A 22,263-nucleotide genomic window follows, 5' to 3' on the forward strand; every position below is an offset into this window, starting at 1 on the left:
TAAGGTTATTGGATAGGAAATTTAATGAAGATTCCAAAAATGTGCTTAAAACAGTCATTTTCGGCCTCCAAGTTGGTTTTACAGGCTATTTGGACTCTGACGGTCTTTTCAAACTGTTTTTTCTGTCAGTTAAAATTTTGACACTGGATTTCTCCCCGACTGTACCAAATTTTGTAGTGGTTTTTAAGGTTATTGGATAGGAAATTTAATGAGGATTTTCCAAGCTTTTTTTAAAAGCATTCAAAATTGACCAAAGTTCTAAGAAAATAAAAAGCAAAGTAAAAAAACTTGAAAAGTTAGTCTTCAAGCCAATGAACATAATGTCAATATCCTGTATTTAAGACTATTTTCAAGTCTAAAATATTGAAATCTGACTTCACATTATGAAAACTTACTTAAAGTGCAAATTATAAGCTTCAGATATCACTTCATTGCTTCAGAGTCACTATTTGGTGTCCAAGTAAATTTTCAAAGTTTAAGTATGTGAATTTGTAGTAAAAAATTCTATAAAAAGCAGTTTTTTATGTCTACAAGTCAATTTTCAAGACTAAAGTCTTTCAATTTGTCTGAAAACTGGTTACAAAGACAATTTTTAAGATTCTTGAGTCAATATTCATCGTTTTCAAGTTGGGTTGGGTTGGTTTTGGATCATTCAACGTAATAATTCAATTATCTCGAAAACAAAGTTTCAAATCAGAATTGTCATTTTTGAAAAAATATTCAGTCATTAACATTACATAATGAGTATTAATTTCATAAATCCTTGTTGACTGTATTTTTCTTAAGAAGCATTTTTCAACTTATTTTTTGATGGGCTAGTGCCATTTAAAACTGGACCACCCTGTGTATCTTTGGAAAAGTTTGAAAATATAACTAGCAGAGCCTGACATTCTATTTCTAGTTTTCACTTTAATTGCCATAAAATACAGAAGTAGTTTGTGTAGCTTTTCTTATTCACACATTACAAGAAAAGGGTTCACAATATACCTACGTACAGAAAGGACTGTTATTAAGAAATCAATATTGTTTCTCGAAAAGTAAACTCGTCAATTCCAAACTCCAACACTATATAAACATGAAGAAAAGACGTCAATAAACCGATCATTTACCTCGACTAGAGATATTGTTCGCTTTTTGTATAATCTTTTGGTGTCGCCGATCCTAGCCTCAAATCCTAATCGAAATAAATCAATGACGAGTCAATGGAAGATAAATAAGGGTGCGGAACTTCATGCAGCTTTATCTTGGAGATATTATTTTAATCTATCGCGTCTTTGAAGCTTCGATGGCCGAATAAATGTCTGCCAGGGGTTATTGATGGACCGATAAGCCGAAAACGAAGTAGAAAGCAGAAAGCGAGTTAATTAGGAGATGTTCTGTTGCTTTTTTTGTCTGTATGCCACAACAATATTTTTTTACTATAATATAATCTTTTCAGGAATTTTTCCTTATCAGAAAACATTCAGAATATAAATAAAACAATTGAGGCTTGCTGCGAACCCATTTATTTCATAGGTTTTTTCGGGAAAAACCTTTTTCAAAGGAGAAATAGAAGAAGGATCGACAAAAGAAGCTTTTTTTTGAAATCGGTACAAATTGCGCGGTTTTCCAACGTATGTTAAAGATAAATGGATTTCTTGAGCTACGGTATAAGGAAGTCCGTTTGGAATTTCATTAGAAAGTAAAAAAAGTCAGTATATTGGTTTAAATTGATGTTATTTCTTCATGTTTCCAAGAAACTAGTAAATCTACTACACCAAAAAAATCAAGTCCCTTGTGTTTCTACAATTTATGTATTCGACCTGCATTCTAACATGGGTTTAATAATTAGAGAGTGGTGTAATGTAAGTAATATGTGTGCACCATTATTAAAGCATTTACCAAGCTGGGAACACAGCAAGTGTTGGAGTGTAATTGAGCCACCTTGAAAAGCTTGTGGAAACCATATTTTGCCACCATAAGGCACAGAATACAATTTTTCTGGATTTTCACCACAAAATGTGTGAAAGGGTCAGGGTGACCGTTTGCGAATCGATAAGGCCGTTTGTCTTTAGATAAATCCGGTCGTTTTAAGGGGGTAGGCGAAGAAATACGACTAACTACAATGCACTTTTGTTGGATCCGTTCCCGACGATTTTGCCCAACATTTTGATTGGGATCCAAGTTTCTTCCATTATGTCGGCGTTTAAAACTTAATCATTTTTAGCTACTTCCTTCCAAAAAATTGCAGCCCTGTGTATTAAGGCAATCGGTAAGCTCCTTTAAATATTACCAGGATTACGCTGCTCTAAATCCAGTTTACAGTCAATGAGAACAATCAGAGGATTAAACTAGGCTTGCTAATACCTGTCCGCATTTTAGACGTTTCTGCAGGGCAATACTGCTGAAGCGCTTAAATGTTTGCACAAAGTTATGTAGAACTCACCTAATAGATGAAAGTTTAAGTAGACGTCAGTTCATCTTGGTTGACCAAGCTTTTCAACTAAAATCCAATTTTTATTTAAGAAATTTAGACAATATTCGATACTTTGTACTAACAAGTTTAATAAATTCCCAAAATTGTCGAACAACACCATAAATCACGTAATCACAAAAGTGAATTTATCACAATCGCATATTCCCTGTGTATCAATTAATCATAATAATGCTAATGAACGGAAAATAAAAACTTATGTAATGACGTGTAGATTTGCGTTCAAGCCCATTGATAAACCGAAATGCAATAAAGCTTCACAGACCCCACCATTTGACTATTTACAGCAAATAATAATTGAATATTAATGATTGTGAAGTAAAATTTAATGGACCGTTTAAATTTTACCCTTTAACGTTATTAGCATTTAACGAATGTATTATAGAGTGATTATTGAGATTTATTATTGAATTCCGCCTACCTAATAATAGATTGTTGGTCTGATTGGAAATGTAATATCAATAAATTAGACCTCATTATAATTATCTATAGAGTTTAAGTCCACTTTAGGGTAAGAAAAGTTTGTAACATTTATTAAGTAATTATATTAAATTTGTCACCATTAAGCATTTAGAACAAGGTGCCCTAAGGCTAAGGGGTAATATATTCAGTGCATGTCATAAGTTCGAAATTCGATTAAAACTTAAAAGAGCTGAATGTGGGTAGATGATTGCAAGAAGTTATGCTCACATACGTATGGTAATTTATTGCTTCTCGATACTGTAAAGTTGCAGGAGCTCGTTTAGATGCATATAGGTAGAATTCAGTGTATTCCATTACCAGTACCGATAAAGGTTATTGATCCTTATTGAAATGTTGAGTGCCGGATAAAAATTCCCGCAATACACTGTCATCATCAACGAGATTACTCTCGAAACTCCTCAAACTGAGATACGAAATACTCAAAGTTCGTGCATTCACTATCTGAAAAGTATAAACCTACTTATATTTCAATAGCAGTGGGGAAAGTCCTAAAACTAAAATTTCACTCAAAGTTTTCAGTATTTTACATTTTCACAAAGTTGTAATCGTTACAACACACATACCATTTCAGTGGGATTACGTTTCATATTTTTCTTGTTTATTTGACAAATTAATGCTATTTTTTTAACCATTTTCAATGTTTATCTTCAGGCTAGTATAATGTATAATATTTATTTAATATTATGGTAATTCTAAAAAAGTTTTTTTTGAAGCAGTTTGTAACTGACTGAAGTAAAAACCGTGCGTTGTTTTTGTAAAATTCCTATAATTTTATTTTGTTTTAAACCGAGCGTGCGGTTTATGCTAAATTAAATTTAGACTAAATACCGTATTAACCTGATAAAATTGTATATTTAATAATTATGGCATTCAATAGAAAAACATTTACTAACTCAATACGTTTTAGTAGAGCAGCTAATTTTAAGTATGGAGAAATGGAGTTAGTTTAAATAAAAGTGGTTTGGTGCACCCTGACACTTTTTGTCTTGCAACTTTTTGTCTGGCAATTTTGCTCCAGGAGGGCTGCAATGCACAGCAAAGAGCATATTTACACCAAAGAACCTTAAATTTTGTAGACTACTTAAATACAGCCACCGGAACAGCAAACTATAACACTTATTTTCTTGGTGCACTCAAGCCGCCACTATTTAATAAGACAAGAAACTCTTAACTTTTCCATTCCCCATTTCAAAAACATAACGCCTGGAAAGCGTTTGCTTAAAAGCCTAAAATAAATAATTCAAATCTCTAAAACGCTTTATGGCAAAAAGGAGCTTTCATTAGAGCAAAAATAGAGCTAGGCGATAATTAGATACTTGAAGGCAATTTATTCTCGCAATTTTAACACTTTCCCTAAGTTAATGTGTGGTGTAACTCGATTTTAAATCCATCAAAGCATATTCTATAGAGTTGACACATTTTGGCGCCAAACGGGCCATTAAACTAGAACCGGTTATCCTGAAAGGTCAGCATTGAAAGTGATTTGTAACTTAGTCTTGATAATATATCGACAAATAATCATGGTAAACTAGTAAACAAAAAAGTTTTGAAAGTTGTAAATTTCAACCTCCTAGATACACTTTTTTTTTAATTTGCAATATTACAAAAAACCTGAATCCTTTCAGATGTTCAGTTTTCTTGAATTTTCTAATAACAAGCAGTTTTTCAACTCTCATCAATAATTCCTATCAGATATTTGCAGAATAAAAAAAACTCTTGAGTAACAACGATTATTAATCAGGAAATACAGAGCCAATTTTCCTTGAGGTTTGGTTATAAAAACGAAGACGAACGAGGAGCTTCCCTCCAACCAGAACAGAGTGTTGGAAATATAATTTTTTGCGCGACATTATTTTTCTAGTTCATCAATCTTGCTATATTCGGTCAGATAATGGTGTAGAAAAATATATCTTTATGTTGGAAGTAAGTTTCGAAAAAGCAGTCAAGGTTTTTGAACTCCCTGCGGTTTCACTCTGGCAAAATTGGACTAAAACATGTTTTTGCCTCTTGTTTTACTAACATCACCATTCGCTGCAATAAAATTTTCAATTCCAAAAACGAACTCCTTGAACAGTTAAGGCACCTAATAACACTTTTACCAATGTTGCCCTTAATGCACCAGAGTATTATAAAAGTCCCCCGTATCAGGAACATTGTTCCTCGATCGAATTAACGTTGAAACAATTGATGGAACGTTGATGGTGCAGTAAATTTACCTGTAAATCTTCCTGCAATAAATTCATCTTACCTTTCTGCTGGATTGTTTATGATACTGGAGGGGATGCAACATGCAATAGTAACGGTCCATTGCCATGCAGATAAGAATAACGGCACTTTGTTGGCTTATGGCACCCCTGAGTAAAGCCTGCAAGAAGACAAATAGTTAGGAATTCTCTTATTAAGTGGTTTAATGAGGGGATTCGTTTAGTTTAGGGATTTAGTTTACCGCATTTAATGGGGTTTGTTTGCATTTTTATTAACTTTTTTGTTTTTAATGCCAGCAAAAGCTGATTGTATGTTACTTTTAATGATGAGCGAAAGTTTACTGGTAAAGTAAAGTAAAATTCAGTACGACAGAAAAATTTACCAATTTTGCAAGTAAATTCCAGGTTGACCAATTTATGGATTTATTGATATTTGCTCCTGTTGAAAACTACCATTTTTTGTCAACATTTTAAGTACTTTTTAAGATTCAATATCTCGGTAACGTGAGAAGTTAGAGGGGCGAATTTTAGGGCATTTTGTAGTATTTTTTATCCTCTGAAACACAAAAACTTTCTCAGTGCCATCTGGTGTCGAAGAGGCAAACTACTTTTGACCTACATTATGCTGGGGTTTTTGCACCATAACCCACCAATTTCATATTTGTAAATAACTTTTTATATTTAAAATTGACTGTATAATGATATTTTGGCTATAATATGTTCTTTTAGAAACTTACACAGTCAAAATGCTAACAATTCACCACTAGAGCATTCTGCCTTCAGGATTGGATTTTTCAACAGTTTTATCATCTCAATAGACTTAGTTGAACCACGGGACAAATTCTGAATGGTTTATCCTTAAAATAGTCTTAGTTAGAACATAATTGAAGAAGTTTGAACTAAAAAAAAAATGGTCTACTAAAAGCCAATTGTATCTTTCAAAAAAACTTACCCTACTTGCTTCTGATTTGGTTAAAAAAATAATCCTAAATCTTGGTTCTTTCTTGCGTTAATTTTACGGTTTGGCTACACTACATGGACTAGTTGTAAAATACAGCGGAAATATAAAGGTTTTTGTTCAATTTGAATAACTAAACACAACCTGACATAACACTAAACCTTCAAAACCAATGTCAATTGTCAAAATTATTGACATTTTTGGCAACTGTCAACTTCAATTGCGACGTTGCTAGCCAAAGCCAATGAGTAAATCTGACAACAGTGACAACGCAGAGTTTGAGCGGGAGCGGGTCCTCAAGTTTTTCATGTTGCAAGTGCAAAGTGCAAGTGAGTGTGCAAGGCTATTTATCGAATTTTCACCCCCCTGAGCGGCACTGGAGCACTAACGGACTGTGAAACTTTCAGGTATGTGAATCAGTTTAAACTGTGGTTTGAAATTCGAAACACCCTGTAACTCAGTTATTTTCGGGAGTTCAGGGAGGTTGAACCACTCAAATTAACCGTTTTAAGCTCCTCTCTCCAGTGGTGTAAACTTGTTACGGTTCAATTTCCTCCTTAGGGACTTACCTTGTGGTTTTCAGAATTTTGCAGTTTTTTCTATTTGTTTACTATTGAAGTTTGAGAGGCTATAAATTCAATGTTCTGAATTAGTTTTGTTTTCCAAGTCAGTTCATAGATGGCGCCTGTTTTAGGGATTCCTATGCCTTAGGTTAATGGCGCTTTCGATTGGTTTGTTTACTACAAAATTAGTGTATTTTCATACTGTTTCTATGACATTTGATAGAGCAGGATAGATACATGAGTTTTGCACTAAAATTGTTAATCGAAAACACCATAATAGTAAAGTTAGGTTAATATTTCTGTTGCACTATCTGAATTTTGATCTCTAACTTTAGGTGTTACCTCTTTTAGGTGGTCGTTTCTGAGCCCCTAACGACTCCCTAAAAATAACTGTCAGCAGAGTGGCATTAACAGTTGGTATTTTACTATTTCTGAAGTATAATGGATGCGTTTGAGGATGACTTAGAAATATTCGATTCCTTTGATGAGTTTTAGCAGTTTTTAAAACCCACCTGGAGTAAGAAAATTACAGTTTTAAGCACATTTTTGGAATACTCATTAAATTTCCTATTTAGCAACCTGAAAAACACTTCAAAATTTTGTGGTCAGGGAAAAAAAAAGCAAATTTTGAACTGCGAGAAACACAGGTTTGTAATTTACCGGTCACATTTTCCTGGTAAACATTTGGTTTTTCAAATCAACCAGTCACTCTTCTATCAAACTTTCTGGGCAATTACCATTTTGAGTCTCAGCTGCTTAAAACGTTTTCAAGTTAATTGCCTTCCGTATTGTTGTCACTCTGCCGTTCCAGTAACAACGCGTAATCGTTGAAATACGAGAAAATTAGCTACACTAAAGCCACTTAATTTAAGTCGGAATTTTTAAAGCCTAACATATATCACAGCCATTTTCGACAGTTAAAGCGCATGTATGTGCGATAAAACAGAGTGTCTGCAATAAACGAAATTACGCTCTAAGCACAGATAAAATTGCCGCAATTCGGGGATGCTCTGCCCTGAATCCGTTAATGAATTCTAACCCTAGAAATGGAATTAATTAAGGAATACACCTAAAGCGAGTGCCAACTCAGGAAAAAAAAACACCAACAGATTTAATAAATTAATTGCCACACAAAAAAAGAGTTGGGTACAGTACTAACTAGCGTATTAAGGTTAATTTATTGTTTGTTTTCTCATTCACAAGCTCTGTTTGGTAGGGATACTTAATTTTCATTCCCGTTTTAAACCGTTGCTCACGTAACTCTATAGAAGAGAATAAAAGTGCTTTGCACGAAAATGTGAGAAGCTCAAGTAATTAATTACTGTAATATTATACACCCTAGAAAGGTGTAATAATTATACCTTCAATTTACATTTCATTTTCAGCTCTGAAATAGGAGGCCATGAAGACACAAAATTTGACGTTTGATTAAAAGTTATTTCGATAGAATCCGCCGCCGGAGGGAGCCACTTTATTTGTTTCTAAAAATCACATGACCCCATGATTACAAAATTATACGCAGGCCACGTGATTTTTGGAGCATATCGCGTTTAGATTTGAACTAATTACTAGTTGTCACTATGCACCGCCTACTATACTAGAAAGCCTAGAAGGTGCTTGCCAAAAATTTCAATATGGCGGGAGTAGTGGTGACAGTTTGTATTGTAGAAATTGAGTTTTTTGAGGATTAGATGAATTTGTACGGTTTAAAATCAAGACTTGAGGTTATTTGCGTTAAGTTATTTTTGTTTGCTGCCGTTTATAAGTTTTTCAAGCCGCATTGTAACAGCAATTCAGGAAAAAGCCCAACCGTGTCAGTTTTTACTTTACAAACAGTGGTTGAACACTTTGAAGTGGGATGATTTTACTCCAACACTATACTCAATGGTAAGTACTTTCTAGTACAGTAAACTTATTAGGTAATTGTTACATGCACAGGTATGTGAGTTACATTTTAAAGCATCCTTCATTGTGAGAGCAACAAAAATAATTTTGAATGAATGTTCTTGGTAATAACATAAGAACCATTTACCAGTTTTGCTTACCTAGTTTCAAGGATTTACAGATTTTCTTACATTGAACATTGTTTAAACTATATAGTTTGCTGTGTGTTGTACTTTCCAGGACAAATGTTCTAACCAATTTGTTTAATTGAATTTGAATCCATACATATCTGATATCAGGAATAAACCTTTCTTTGATTTTTCATTCATACAAAAAAAAAAAACATGTTTTCTATGATTTTGACATTTCACCTTTTAATCTTGAACTGTCGTTTGCAATCTTACTGCAACCGAAGTGATAAACAAGCTTAAAAGAAAACAATACGCTTTGAAATAGACGGAACAAAGGTTTTTCAATGAATAAATAAGAATTGACGTTTATCTTGATTTAAAAACCATTCCCTCCCCCATTTCATGCCGGTCTTGCGAAACGAAATGGGTTAACAAAATAAATCTTGGCAAGCACCAATCGCAAATTTAAATATAACTACCGAGAAAAATTGCGTTCGATTGAAAGATTTTTTTAATCCAGCTGCGAAAATTTGATAATATTTTAGGGAGAAATATCGTTCCCGTCATATTATCTAGGAAGATTCAATTTATGGTTTGGCCCACTCGACGATGTTGATTAATGTCGAGACATTTCTCTGTCGACATTTATAAAGCCAATACTGCAGAGCCTTTCACCTAATTTTCACTCTTCCTTTATTTACCACCAAGGCTGTGATAACGATTATATCGTGTTTTACGTTGGTATTCCTAACGATCAACTTTGTGATTGATGACGACCTGCAATGCTTAATCTAAACCACATCTCTACGGTTACGCCTTTAGAATCCTCTGTGCACAGATCAAAAGTTCTCTAATTTCACACATATTTCTGAAATTATTTATAATTTAATGTGAACAAGCTCAGAATGGAAAAAAAGCTTTCGGCCCTAAGTATTATGTTGAATAATTTAGTGAAACGTATCCCTGCTTGGAATATTATTTCCTGCTCAAAATTTGTTTTGATAGGAATTCCTTGTTTTGCTCTAAAAAATCAATAAAATTTGCATGCAAGAAAATGAGACCGAATTTGGTGTTATACTACTAGACGAGCGTTTTTGACGTCACGATGACGTAATTTGGCAAAACCATACTTTGACCAACTGTCATTGTTACGTCAAAAACGCTCTGCTCGCTCAATGGACAGTTATGACAGCTGTCACGTGACGCAAGCAACTCAATAAAGTATTCCTTAACGTCCCAACTGTCAAATTTGGTTCCATGGAGCATAAAGACAACTTACTGTGAAATCCCTCAAAGAAACACATTTATTTGACATTTTATACTTTCAGGTCACTAGTGAGTGCGTTCTGACAGTTATGACAGCTGTCACGTGACGTAAGCAATTCATTAAAGTGTTTCTTAACGTCCCAACTGTCAAATTTGGCTCTATGGAGCTGTAAACCCAACTTACAGTGAAATCCTTCAAAGAAACACGTTTATTTGACATTTTATACTTTCAAGTCTCTAGTGAGTGCGTTCTGACAGCTGTCACGTGACGCAAGCAACTCAATAAAGTATTCCTTAACGTCCCAACTGTCAAATTTGGCTCCATGGAGATGTAAAGACAACTTACAGTGAAATCTTTCAAAGAAACACATCTATTTGACATTTTATACCTTCAGGTCACTAGTGAGTGAGTTTTGACAGTTGTGACAAGTGTCACGTGACTTAAGCAAAGTTTTAAAGTGTTCTTTAGAACGTTCCAACTGTGGAATTTGACTCCATGGAGCTGTAAAGACAACTTACAGTGAAATCCCTCAAAAAAACACATTTATTTGACATTTTATACTTTCAGGTCTCTAGTAAGTACTGCTGACAGTTATGACAGCTGTCACGTGACGCAAACAACTCATTAAAGTATTCCTTAACGTCCCAACTGTCAAATTTGACTCCATCGAGCTGTAAAGATTAGATAGATTACTTACAGTGCCATTTTTCAAACAAGCAACTATTTGTAATTTTCTAGTTTCAGATGAATGGGTTTCGACAGTTATGACAGCTGTCATGTGACGCAAGCAACGTACTAAATTGTTCCTTAGTGGATAAACATATCTGAATAATTTACAGATTAGAGAGAAAAAGACATTAATAATCTACTACAAGTATAAATAACAAAGTACAATTTTGCTTGTTTGTTTCACTGAATTTTCAAACAAAACCCATCTAATTAGAATTGCTGATAACAAATCTACGAGAATGTCGACACATCTCTTTTGCATTAACGGCAACCGACTTATTGCAATTCTAATTCGTATATGCCTCATGCAAACTTCATTATAGCATGAATAAACGAAATTACCTATCCTGCAACATAATATATTCATAGATCCACAAATCTAGGATTATTAAGGCCCCGATGGTTTTTTTTTAAGTCTACAAGCAGTAAAACCTTTTGACATGTTAATAGTTCCAACTTCTCTGTAGTTTATATGTCATGCAACCAGCTATTAAGTTAGCTGTCAGGACTAGCGATTTATCTATGGAAATGGCGCGAATTCAGAGCTGGCTCTGGTCGAAATAAATAGAGCGTAAGAATCGCAAAGCACGATTCTCTATAGAGAACTCTAAACGGTTTAAAGTGATTTAGGAGCCGTTAATTTTATGACTGGAATGTGCGGTTTAGACGAGACAGTGTGCGTTCAGTAGTTAATTGGATTATCCCTCAACATTATCTTACGTTGATTCAACTTGTAAATAGATTCTGGATGGACGATATTTCACTTGGTTTGAATAAAGCCAGTCTTTTGAATGGCAATAAACTTCGAGCGTAAATAATGGCGGTGGCATAGATCAGAAAATGCAATTTGAATGACCGGGAAAGACTGCGATTTATTTTGTTTATAGCCATCAACTTTCAGAACTATTCACATCGATAAATCCCGGACAACTACGAAGTAGAAGAAGGAAAATTGCAATATTTTTCCAGTTCTCAGTGTGTGTGGCTTAATGTTAAACTACTCGACCAATTTACGAAATATAATCAAGTTTCGTAACTCACCTGTACTTGGCAAACAATTTCGGCATAGGGCCAGCAATTTCGTAGGGAAGATAGGATGGCGAACGGTGTTACACATAATCCCATCGCCAGGTCGTTACAGGCCAATGAAGTTAATAAATAACGTGGCTGGAAGAAAAATTATACCTGTTACAACATGAAAGTTTATGTTCAGCTTGTAGACTCATAAATCTTAATATTTTCCCGTGGGTTTTCACAAAGTCACTTTAACTCAACAATTAATAAATTTATTTACACTTTAAAACACTCCGTACAATAGTTAATTCAGCTACTAAAAACACTACTACACTGCCGTCTGAAACAGCTTCTTTTATATTCGCAAACCACGTTCTAGAATGACCGCAAAACGCTTCGCGATTTGCCTCGAATATCAAAGATGCTTCCAGGTGTCGCTTCCTAACTGTGGCCTACTTTAACACGCGCCCGGCCAGATATTGCGGCGCTTTGATTCCATCCCGAATCGAGTGCTCGTTCGAAAGTATCGAGCATAGTAGGCCAAACGCCAAAGGTCCCTCCCAGTGTCGTTGCCATCTTTGACTTAATCCTTTGCTCCTCCTGGGTTGAAATATCCACACAGCATCACCATCCTTATAATTGCCACCAGCTGGTCTGTGGTCCAGTGTCATCTTCATACGGTCGTTGTTTGGTTTCATCTTCTCTCTCTCAAGTTCCTGAATTGTGCTGGATCACTTCTGTAACGTACACTGGTCACACCGTTTACCACCATTCCTCAACGTCCTTTCTGAAGTTAATCCAGTAAAATCGATCTCTTGTTCTAGCCAAAGTCTGGTTTACTCCATGTAGTCCACCATCATGTAGTTCTCTTTGCAGGAATTGGGCACTATTATTTGGTAAACAAAGCGTTTTCCGTCTGGACTTTCCCAGTTGCGAGTAATTAAGTCATCTCGCAGTCGAAGCGAATTCCACTGCAACCAGTAACCCCTTACTGTTGGTCCATATCTGGAAATCTGTTGCCAATCCGGTTTCAAATCCTTCTCCAACCATCTTCTGATTACTTTCAAATCAGAGTCTGTCCTTTTATTACGTCTTCCTTAGAAACGTTGCTCTTCATTCTTTTTGTAGCCTCTTTATCTGTCACCTTCGCGATTTGACCAATCCTCCAACCATTATGAATTTGTCCTTTCCGGTACCTTAAGTCACTATCAAAAACTTAACGATCCTCTACATATCGCGGTAAATGTCTTTCCGGATTCTTCATTTCCTGCTCCTGGTTACGCCAGTTCTGCGGGGTGAGTAAACGAGACTGCTGTCTGCAATTCCAGCGGTAATGTCCTTTACGTCCACAATTATACAACACGTAATGTTTCTTTTAACAGAGGAGTTCCGGTGATTTGTTCTAATGTCCTGATTTCGTCGGCACGGTGGGTTTGGAGAACAAGACCGCTGTCTGCAATTCCTTCTATAGTGTCCTTTGCGTCCACATCGATAACATTCCACTCTAGTGATTGGACGTTCTAACTGTGTGGACTGACCATTTCCTAATGCTGCCATTTGTTGCACTAATTGGCCGAACATTGATTTAATTTCATCTATTAATGTTGCCTCGAATATCAAAGATGCTTCCTAACTGTGGCCTACTTTAACACGCGCCCGGCCAGATATTGCGGCGCTTTGATTCCATCCCGAATCGAGTGCTCATTCAGAAGTATCGAGCATAGTAGGCCCAAACCGTAACAATATTTTTGCTGTTGGAAGTTTGATTCAGCTAGACAATTCAAATATCCCAACAATGACACCTATTTTAAGCATTGATAGTCAAATCAAAATTATGTATGTGACCTGGGCTTTAGAAACCACCGGCTGTAATTCACATGCTTAGCACGTTAACAAACACCGTTCTAATGCTCTTGAGGTTATCATGTTTTATCACAAAAAATAACTTCCAGTATGGCGTACGAGACAAAAGCGTCCGCTTTGTGAAACTTTCTCTAAGGCCGAAACTACATAAACCATAAATGTCATTGATAATGAAGCGCGGAACTAGTTTCTAGTTAAGAACTGGAGCAAAGTGCTGGAATTCTATGAAGATTTATGTCGGTCGGAATGCGGATAGCGGTGCTCAAAAGCGATAAAAATTAAGTATCATGTAACCGAGCAGGGAGTACGTTCTCTACCAAATAGAGCCCCGGCTTTTTATGGTATTTCAGCGCACTGGGCACGAGGAAAAAGTGAGTTTATGGAATGTCGTCCCACTTTTCAACAAATCCTCAAACTTGCTTACTCTGAAAATTAGCAATTCGTTATTAACCTTAACTTTGATGGTTTTCTTAATGAGCATAAATCTATTTTGTCCGGAAAGCGAGAAAAGTTTACAAACTTGCTAATCACGTTTCGAACGGCTCTTCAATTTATGAGATTTCGAGGCAATTTTGTTTCACTTGCCACCAAATATAAAAATATTAAATTGAAAGAAGTTTCCTGGAAACTAACAAATGAAAACTTTTCTTACCAGTGACAATACGATCGTTAATCTTGGTTTTATAAGCGATCAGGCCGTTACAATTTGATGAAACTGAAAAAGCTCAATCTAAAGTTTGCATAGATTTAGCACTTTGGGTCCTCAACTCGATAGCAGTTTGTATCTCTAATTAATTTAGGCTATTCTACAGCTGGTTTACATTGTTTAAACTATCAAAACCTTTCAGATTTTTAAGCAGTTAATGAAGTTTTAATAAACTTTTTAAATCACTTTAAAAAACCTGACCTACAGGATGAGCTTTCTTCAAACTTTACTGATTTTGTAACGACTCTAGGTCGATTAGGTACAGAGTGATTGTTTGAATTTTGACCACCCTGTTAACTGCCTTATTTTTGGTTTTGAATCCTGTAGATATTTGCACGTGCTTTTAGGTTAGGCTTTAATATACAAAGTGTCCCAAATTTGTTCTCTTATTTTCCATTTTATTAAAGCAACTGTGATGTACAATGTCTGTACCAATATTAAGCTGTTTCAAAAAACAACAGGAGGGTTAAAGGTTGGACAAATTTCAATCACCCTGTTTATTAAAAGACTTATTAAAAAAAAAGTATTGCTATTTTGTTAACAGTTTAATCAAACACTAAACCATTGTATTTAATTCAAAAACAACTTTTAACTTGTTTTAATAGTTCTTGTAAAATTTATATTTGCATGTATTTAACGCACTTTTACCATCAATTAATTTAACTGGAAAAATATTAATACTTTTGTATAATAATTATTTTTAAATCAAAATTCTCTTCATCGCAATTGTATATTGATTGACGTGTTCGAAAAACAACGTTTGTTTGGATGAAACAACTATATTTATCAATAAATAAAATTGCTTAATTGCACCTACACCCACGTGTGCAGCTAAAAACAATTTTTGCTGAAAACTGGTTTGTAATTTTCAATTATATCGAAAAGTCCCTAAAACAACAACAGTTATTTATGTCATTTGAAGTTTAATTCAGTTCATCTCATTTGCAGACAACAAAGAAACTTTCTACTTCTATACAGGGTGTCCCACGACGAAAGACATCGATTGATATTGGAAAAAGTATAAATAGGAGAGTTTTGAAAATTTGGCAGGATACTGATGTGGGCATGCCCAATCTAACTAAAATATTTTCAAGATGGTTGCACTTCCGTTTATACCGGAAGTCGATCACAACTTTCTTATTTTAAATAGAACACCCTATATATTATTACACATTTGGATTCCTCACAAAATTCTGACCAACTTTTGTGTACATTGCCCTATGCCTATCTCTAGCCGTTTTCGAAATATTTGATGTTTTTCCAAAAAAGTGACAGTTGCAACCCTCAACATATTTTTGTACTCTGTCAAAACCGTATTTCATTTTGCAATGAAACTTTGGGTTATTGTAAATAAAGGATCGTTTTATTAAACCGAGGGTGCGTAATGACTCATTTGTATACAGGGTCGTCAAAAAAAAATCATAAACTTGCCACTAAAAAAAATGAAAAATTTCAAGTTTTTTAAATAGAAACCCACATTTTTTATGACGGAATCATTTTGAGCATTAAAAATTACTATACGTTTCAATTTACTTGCCTATACCTAAATTCAACCCAATTTGTTTTATTTGAGAATAAACATTTTTTTATTTTTTACATGCTATTTTGTCCCTGACTGTTCTCTCAAACTGTGTTTTTTGCAATTCAAACTTTGATACCGTTTTTCTCCCTGATTGTACTCGATTTTGTAGTATTTTTTTATGTCGTTAGATAGGAAATTTAATGGGGATTCCAAAAATGTGGTTAAAAATATGATTCGGTCACTTCAAATGGGTTTTACATGCTATTTTGTCTCTGATTGTTTTTTCAAACTGTGTTTTTTGCAATTCAAACTTTGATACCGTTTTTCTACCTGATTGTACTCGATTTTGTAGTGTTTTTTTATATCGTTAGATAGGAAATTTAATGGGAATTCCAGAAATGTGCTTAAAAATATGATTCGGTCACTTTAAATTGGTTTTACATGCTATTTTGTCCCTGACTGTTCTCTCAAACTGTGTTTTTTGCAATTCAAACTTTGACACCGTTTTTCTCCTTGACTGAACTCGATTTTGAAGTGTTTTTTTATGTCATTAGATAGGAAATTCAATGAAGATTTCAAAAATGTGTCTAAAAATATGATTCGGTAACTTCAAATGGGTTTTACATGATATTTTGTCCCTGACTGTTCTCTCAAACTGTGTTTTTTTGCAATTTAAACTTTGGTACCGTTTTTCTCCTTGACTGAACTCGATTTGAAGTGTTTTATTATGTCATTAAATAGGAAATTTAATGAGGATTCCAAAAATGTGCTTAAAAATATGATTCGGTCACTTCAAATGGGTTTTACATGCTATTTTGTCTCTGATTGTTTTTTCAAACTGAGGTTTTTTGCAATTCAAACTTTGACACCGTTTTTCTCCTTAACTGAACTCGATTTTGAAGTGTTTTATTATGTCATTAGATAGGAAATTCAATGAGGATTCCAGAAATGTGCTTAAAAATATGATTTGGTGACTTCAAATGGGTTTTACATGCTATTTTGTCCCTGACTGTTCTCTCAAACTGTGTTTTTTGCAATTCAAACTTTGATACCGTTTTTCTTCCTGACTGAACTCGATTTTGAAGTGTTTTATTATGTCATTAGATAGGAAATTCAATGAGGATTCCAGAAATGAGCTTAAAAATATGATTTGGTGACTTCAAATGGGTTTTACATGCTATTTTGTCCCTGACTGTTTTTTCAAACTGTTTTTTTTGCAATTCAAATTTTGATACCGTTTTTCTACCTGATTGTACTCGATTTTGTAGTGTTTTTTTATGTCGTTAGATAGGAAATTCAATGAGGATTCCAAAAATGTGGTTAAAAATATGATTCGGTCACTTCAAATGGGTTTTACATGCTATTTTGTCCCTGACTGTTCTCTCAAACTGTGTTTTTTTGCAATTCAAACTTTGATACCGTTTTTCTCCCTGACTGAACTCGATTTTGAAGTGTTTTATTATGTCATTAGATAGGAAATTCAATGAAGATTTCAAAAATGTGCTTAAAAATATGATTCGGTAACTTCAAATGGGTTTTACATGATATTTTGTCCCTGACTGTTTTTTCAAACTGTGTTTTTTGCAATCCAAATTTTGATACCGTTTTTCTACCTGATTGTACTCGATTTTGTAGTGTTTTTTTATATCGTTAGATAGGAAATTTAATGGGAATTCCAGAAATGTGCTTAAAAATATGATTCGGTCACTTTAAATTGGTTTTACATGCTATTTTGTCCCTGACTGTTCTCTCAAACTGTGTTTTTTGCAATTCAAACTTTGACACCGTTTTTCTCCTTGACTGAACTCGATTTTGAAGTGTTTTTTTTATGTCATTAGATAGGAAATTCAATGAAGATTTCAAAATGTGCTTAAAAATATGATTCGGTCACTTCAAATGGGTTTTACATGCTATTTTGTCCCTGACTGTTCTCTCAAACTGTGTTTTTTGCAATTCAAACTTTGATACGGTTTTTCTCCCTGACTGAACTCGATTTTGAAGTGTTTTATTATGTCATTAGATAGGAAATTCAATGAAGATTTCAAAAATGTGTCTAAAAATATGATTCGGTAACTTCAAATGGGTTTTACATGATATTTTGTCCCTGACTGTTCTCTCAAACTGTGTTTTTTGCAATTTAAACTTTGGTACCGTTTTTCTCCTTGACTGAACTCGATTTTGAAGTGTTTTATTATGTCATTAAATAGGAAATTTAATGAGGATTCCAAAAATGTGCTTAAAAATATGATTCGGTCACTTCAAATGGGTTTTACATGCTATTTTGTCCCTGACTGTTTTTTCAAACTGTGTTTTTTTGCAATCCAAATTTTGATACCGTTTTTCTACCTGATTGTACTCGATTTTGTAGTGTTTTTTTATGTCGTTAGATAGGAAATTCAATGAAGATTTCAAAAATGTGCTTAAAAATATGATTCGGTAACTTCAAATGGGTTTTACATGATATTTTGTCCCTGACTGTTCTCTCAAACTGTGTTTTTTGCAATTTAAACTTTGGTACCGTTTTTCTCCTTGACTGAACTCGATTTTGAAGTGTTTTATTATGTCATTAAATAGGAAATTTAATGAGGATTCCAAAAATGTGCTTAAAAATATGATTCGGTCACTTCAAATGGGTTTTACATGCTATTTTGTCTCTGATTGTTTTTTCAAACTGTGTTTTTTGCAATTCAAACTTTGATACCGTTTTTCTACCTGACTGAACTCGATTTTGTAGTGTTTTTTTATGTCGTTAGATAGGAAATTTAATGGGAATTCCAGAAATGTGCTTAAAAATATGATTCGGTTACTTTAAATTGGTTTTACATGCTATTTTGTCCCTGACTGTTTTCTCAAACTGTGTTTTTTGCAATTCAAACTTTGATACCGTTTTTCTCCCTGACTGAACTCGATTTTGAAGTGTTTTATTATGTCATTAGATAGGAAATTCAATGAGGATTCCAGAAATGTGCTTAAAAATATGATTTGGTGACTTCAAATGGGTTTTAGATGCTATTTTGTCCCTGACTGTTCTCTCAAACTGTGTTTTTTGCAATTCAAACTTTGATACCGTTTTTCTCCCTGACTGAACTCGATTTTGACGTGTTTTATTATGTCATTAGATAGGAAATTCAATGAGGATTCCAGAAATGTGCTAAAAAATATGATTCGGTCACTTCAAATGGGTTTTAGATGCTATTTTGTCCCTGACTGTTCTCTCAAACTGTGTTTTTTGCAATTCAAACTTTGATACCGTTTTTCTCCCTGACTGAACTCGATTTTGAAGTGTTTTATTATGTCATTAGATAGGAAATTCAATGAGGATTCCAGAAATGTGCTTAAAAATATGATTTGGTGACTTCAAATGGGTTTTACATGCTATTTTGTCCCTGACTGTTTTTTCAAACTGTGTTTTTTACAATCCAAATTTTGATACCGTTTTTCTACCTGATTGTACTCGATTTTGTAGTGTTTTTTTATGTCGTTAGATAGGAAATTTAATGGGGATTCCAAAAATGTGGTTAAAAATATGATTCGGTCACTTCAAATGGGTTTTACATGCTATTTTGTCCCTGACTGTTCTCTCAAACTGTGCTTTTTGCTATTCAAACTTTGACACCGTTTTTCTCCTTAACTGAACTCGATTTTGAAGTGTTTTATTATGTCATTAGATAGGAAATTCAATGAGGATTCCAGAAATGTGCTTAAAAATATGATTTGGTGACTTCAAATGGGTTTTACATGCTATTTTGTCCCTGACTGTTCTCTCAAACTGTGCTTTTTGCTATTCAAACTTTGACACCGTTTTTCTCCTTAACTGAACTCGATTTTGAAGTGTTTTATTATGTCATTAGATAGGAAATTCAATGAGGATTCCAGAAATGTGCTTAAAAATATGATTCGGTGACTTCAGATAGGTTTTACATGCTATTTTGTCCCTGACTGTTTTTTCAAACTGTGTTTTTTGCAATTCAAACTTTGACACCGTTTTTCTCCCTGACTGAACTCGATTTTGAAGTGTTTTAATATGTCATTAGATAGGAAATTCAATGAGGATTCCAGAAATTTACTTAAAAATATGATTCGGTCACTTCAAATGGGTTTTACATGCTATTTTGTCCCTGACTGTTTTTTCAAACTGTATTTTTGCAATTCAAACTTTGATACCGTTTTTCTCCCTGACTGAACTCGATTTTGAAGTGTTTTATTATGTCATTAGATAGGAAATTCAATGAAGATTTCAAAAATGTGCTTAAAAATATGATTTGGTGACTTCAAATGGGTTTTACATGCTACTTTGTCCATGACTGTTCTTTTAAACTGTGTTTTTTGCAATTCAAATTTTGACAGCGTTTTTCTACCTGATTGTACTCGATTTTGTAGTGTTTTTTTATGTCGTTAGATAGGAAATTTAATGGGGATTCCAAAAATGTGGTTAAAAATATGATTCGGTGACTTCAAATGAGTTTTACATGCTACTTTGTCCATGACTGTTCTTTCAAACTGTGTTTTTCGCAATTCAAATTTTGACAGCGTTTTTCTACCTGACTGAACTTGATTTTGAAGTGTTTTATTACGTCATTAAATAGGAAATTTAATGAGGATTCCAAAAATGTGGTTAGAAACACGATTCGGTGACTTCAAATGCATTTTACATGATATTTTGTCTCTGACTGTTCTTTCAAACTGTGCTTTTTGAATACACATTTCAATACACATTTTTTATTCATAAAACTCCAGATTACTTTTTCCAATATCAATCGATGTCTTTCACTCAAGAAGAGATTTTTGAAATTGAAATTAGTAAAATATTAATTTACAGTGACAAACAGTTTTTTTCTTACCTGAGAATGAATATACTTGGAGTATCTCCTGCTATTAATCACAGATATGAACAAGATGTTGGCAAACAGTATTCCAAATGTAAGCGTAAAAACCACCAAGGACTGCACAATATCCCCCACAGACAAATAGTACCAAATCGTGACGTTTTGGTATCTGGGATGGTTGCAACTGCTATTGGACAACGATGGAGGTACCAAGACGATTGGCTTGGTAACCATCTTCCGGCAACCTTATGGAGCCATGTTGATTGATAAATTTGTGGAACTGGAAATAAAAATTGCGTTTATTTACTTTGTATATGGTATATAAAGGCGCAGCTTACCTATCAACAGTTTGCTAAATGAAGTTTTTGAATGCTTATCGAAGCATTTTTGCCTTTCTTGCAGCGGATTTCATTCATTTATTAGATTGATCAGATCTGGAAAAATGTACACTCAATAATTTGCTTAAAAATATGAAAGAAACTTTTACTTAATTAATTTGGGGGTTAATTAGGTTTGTCGTTGGGCTAACGGTTTCTCTATATTAGAGTTTTTAATAGAGCAATCTATATGCACATATTTTTAAACTTTTAAGTTGAAATAATGTTGTAGCAACTTTTACTATAATGTTTAACAGTTTCTTCCAGTTATAATAACATTCATTTCAATCACAAAACTACTCTCTCTGTGGTGATTTACTAACAATAAAAATGACCTGCTATTAATACCGAATAATGCGCAATAAACTTTTGATATTAGTTTCTTAGAGCCACTCCCAACTTTTTAAAAGAACACGGAAAAGTTTCGGAAAAGTTAAAAGGGGGGAATGTTTGCAAGAGTAGGAACAAGCTGACTTCGCCTACCCTAAAATTAGGAAACTTTTCAATTTATGCGTCGAACGTAATGAAATAATTATTCTAATCATCTTTCCAGCTTAAACTGGCTACATTTTTGGGTCAAACAAAGATCAGAAAAAAATTATTACAGCCACATCAAATCTGTACCACCCTTGGCCAAAGCGTATTTTCCTTGATCAAACAGAGATCAGTTTGTGGATTTATTTTATGAAATAATAACAAAGGAGAGATTGTAGGTGTATTGTTAGTCTATCTGGAAATTGATTTAGTTATAGCAGGGAATTCACGTTGTTTTCTTCTTATTTTCTGTGAATGTTTCAAGTCAACTTCTATAATAGTTTGTGCCAACAAAAAAGAATTATTACACGCAATATAACCTAACAACTTTCACTATATATTTGAGTTAGGAGAACGAAAAGATCTCACAAGAAAGTTACTTTTTACTGAAATAAATTTATTAAAAATAAAACTTTTATTCGAATTTACGTAAGACATTTGAATAAAAAGACTGTCAGCTGACACCCCATTAAACGAGCCTTTTTAGCTGATTTACATTCTTCACAATTCCACGCTATTCTGCATTCTGTCTCATTTCCGTTCCTGTGGTATTCTGAATAATGTGAACGTTTCGAGGGCCAATAAAAAGATAAATTGCGTAACCTAAAGCCGATTACAGTCTGTGACTGACAAAGATATCATCAAGTAAAAAGTAAAGCCAAAATAATATGTTTTTGGTTAATATTGATGTTTTAGAGCCATTCGATATAAAATTGTCTCCCATCCAAG

General features: G+C 33.9%; 2 protein-coding genes across 4 annotated transcripts in view; one reads left to right on the forward strand and one right to left on the reverse strand.

The window, feature by feature from the left end:
• LOC145734131 (trace amine-associated receptor 8c) overlaps positions 1-22,263 on the reverse strand; it is a 39,867-nt gene that overhangs the window by 12,402 nt on the left and 5,202 nt on the right. For both annotated transcript variants that reach the window (XM_081987289.1, XM_081987290.1), the window contains exons 2-5: positions 20,962-21,057; positions 20,639-20,903; positions 11,734-11,859; positions 5,205-5,321 (exon numbers count right to left, since the gene is read on the reverse strand). In XM_081987289.1, coding sequence (XP_081843415.1) covers positions 5,205-5,321; positions 11,734-11,859; positions 20,639-20,857 — 462 coding nt within the window. In that variant the 5' untranslated portion in view covers positions 20,858-20,903; positions 20,962-21,057. The remainder of the gene's footprint in view (positions 1-5,204; positions 5,322-11,733; positions 11,860-20,638; positions 20,904-20,961; positions 21,058-22,263) is intronic.
• prom (prominin) overlaps positions 6,365-22,263 on the forward strand; it is a 45,017-nt gene continuing 29,118 nt past the window's right edge. The window contains exon 1 of one of the 2 annotated variants that reach the window (XM_081987287.1): positions 6,365-6,525. The gene's annotated coding sequence lies outside the window, so the exon portion shown is untranslated. Of the gene's footprint in view, positions 6,526-8,324; positions 8,569-22,263 lie in introns of those variants that run through there. The other variant, XM_081987288.1, reaches the window with a different exon arrangement.

The sequence above is a fragment of the Ips typographus genome, linkage group LG9 (genome assembly GCF_016097725.1).
Source record: "Ips typographus isolate SLU linkage group LG9, UJ_Ityp_2.0, whole genome shotgun sequence".
Lineage (NCBI taxonomy): Eukaryota > Metazoa > Arthropoda > Insecta > Coleoptera > Curculionidae > Ips > Ips typographus.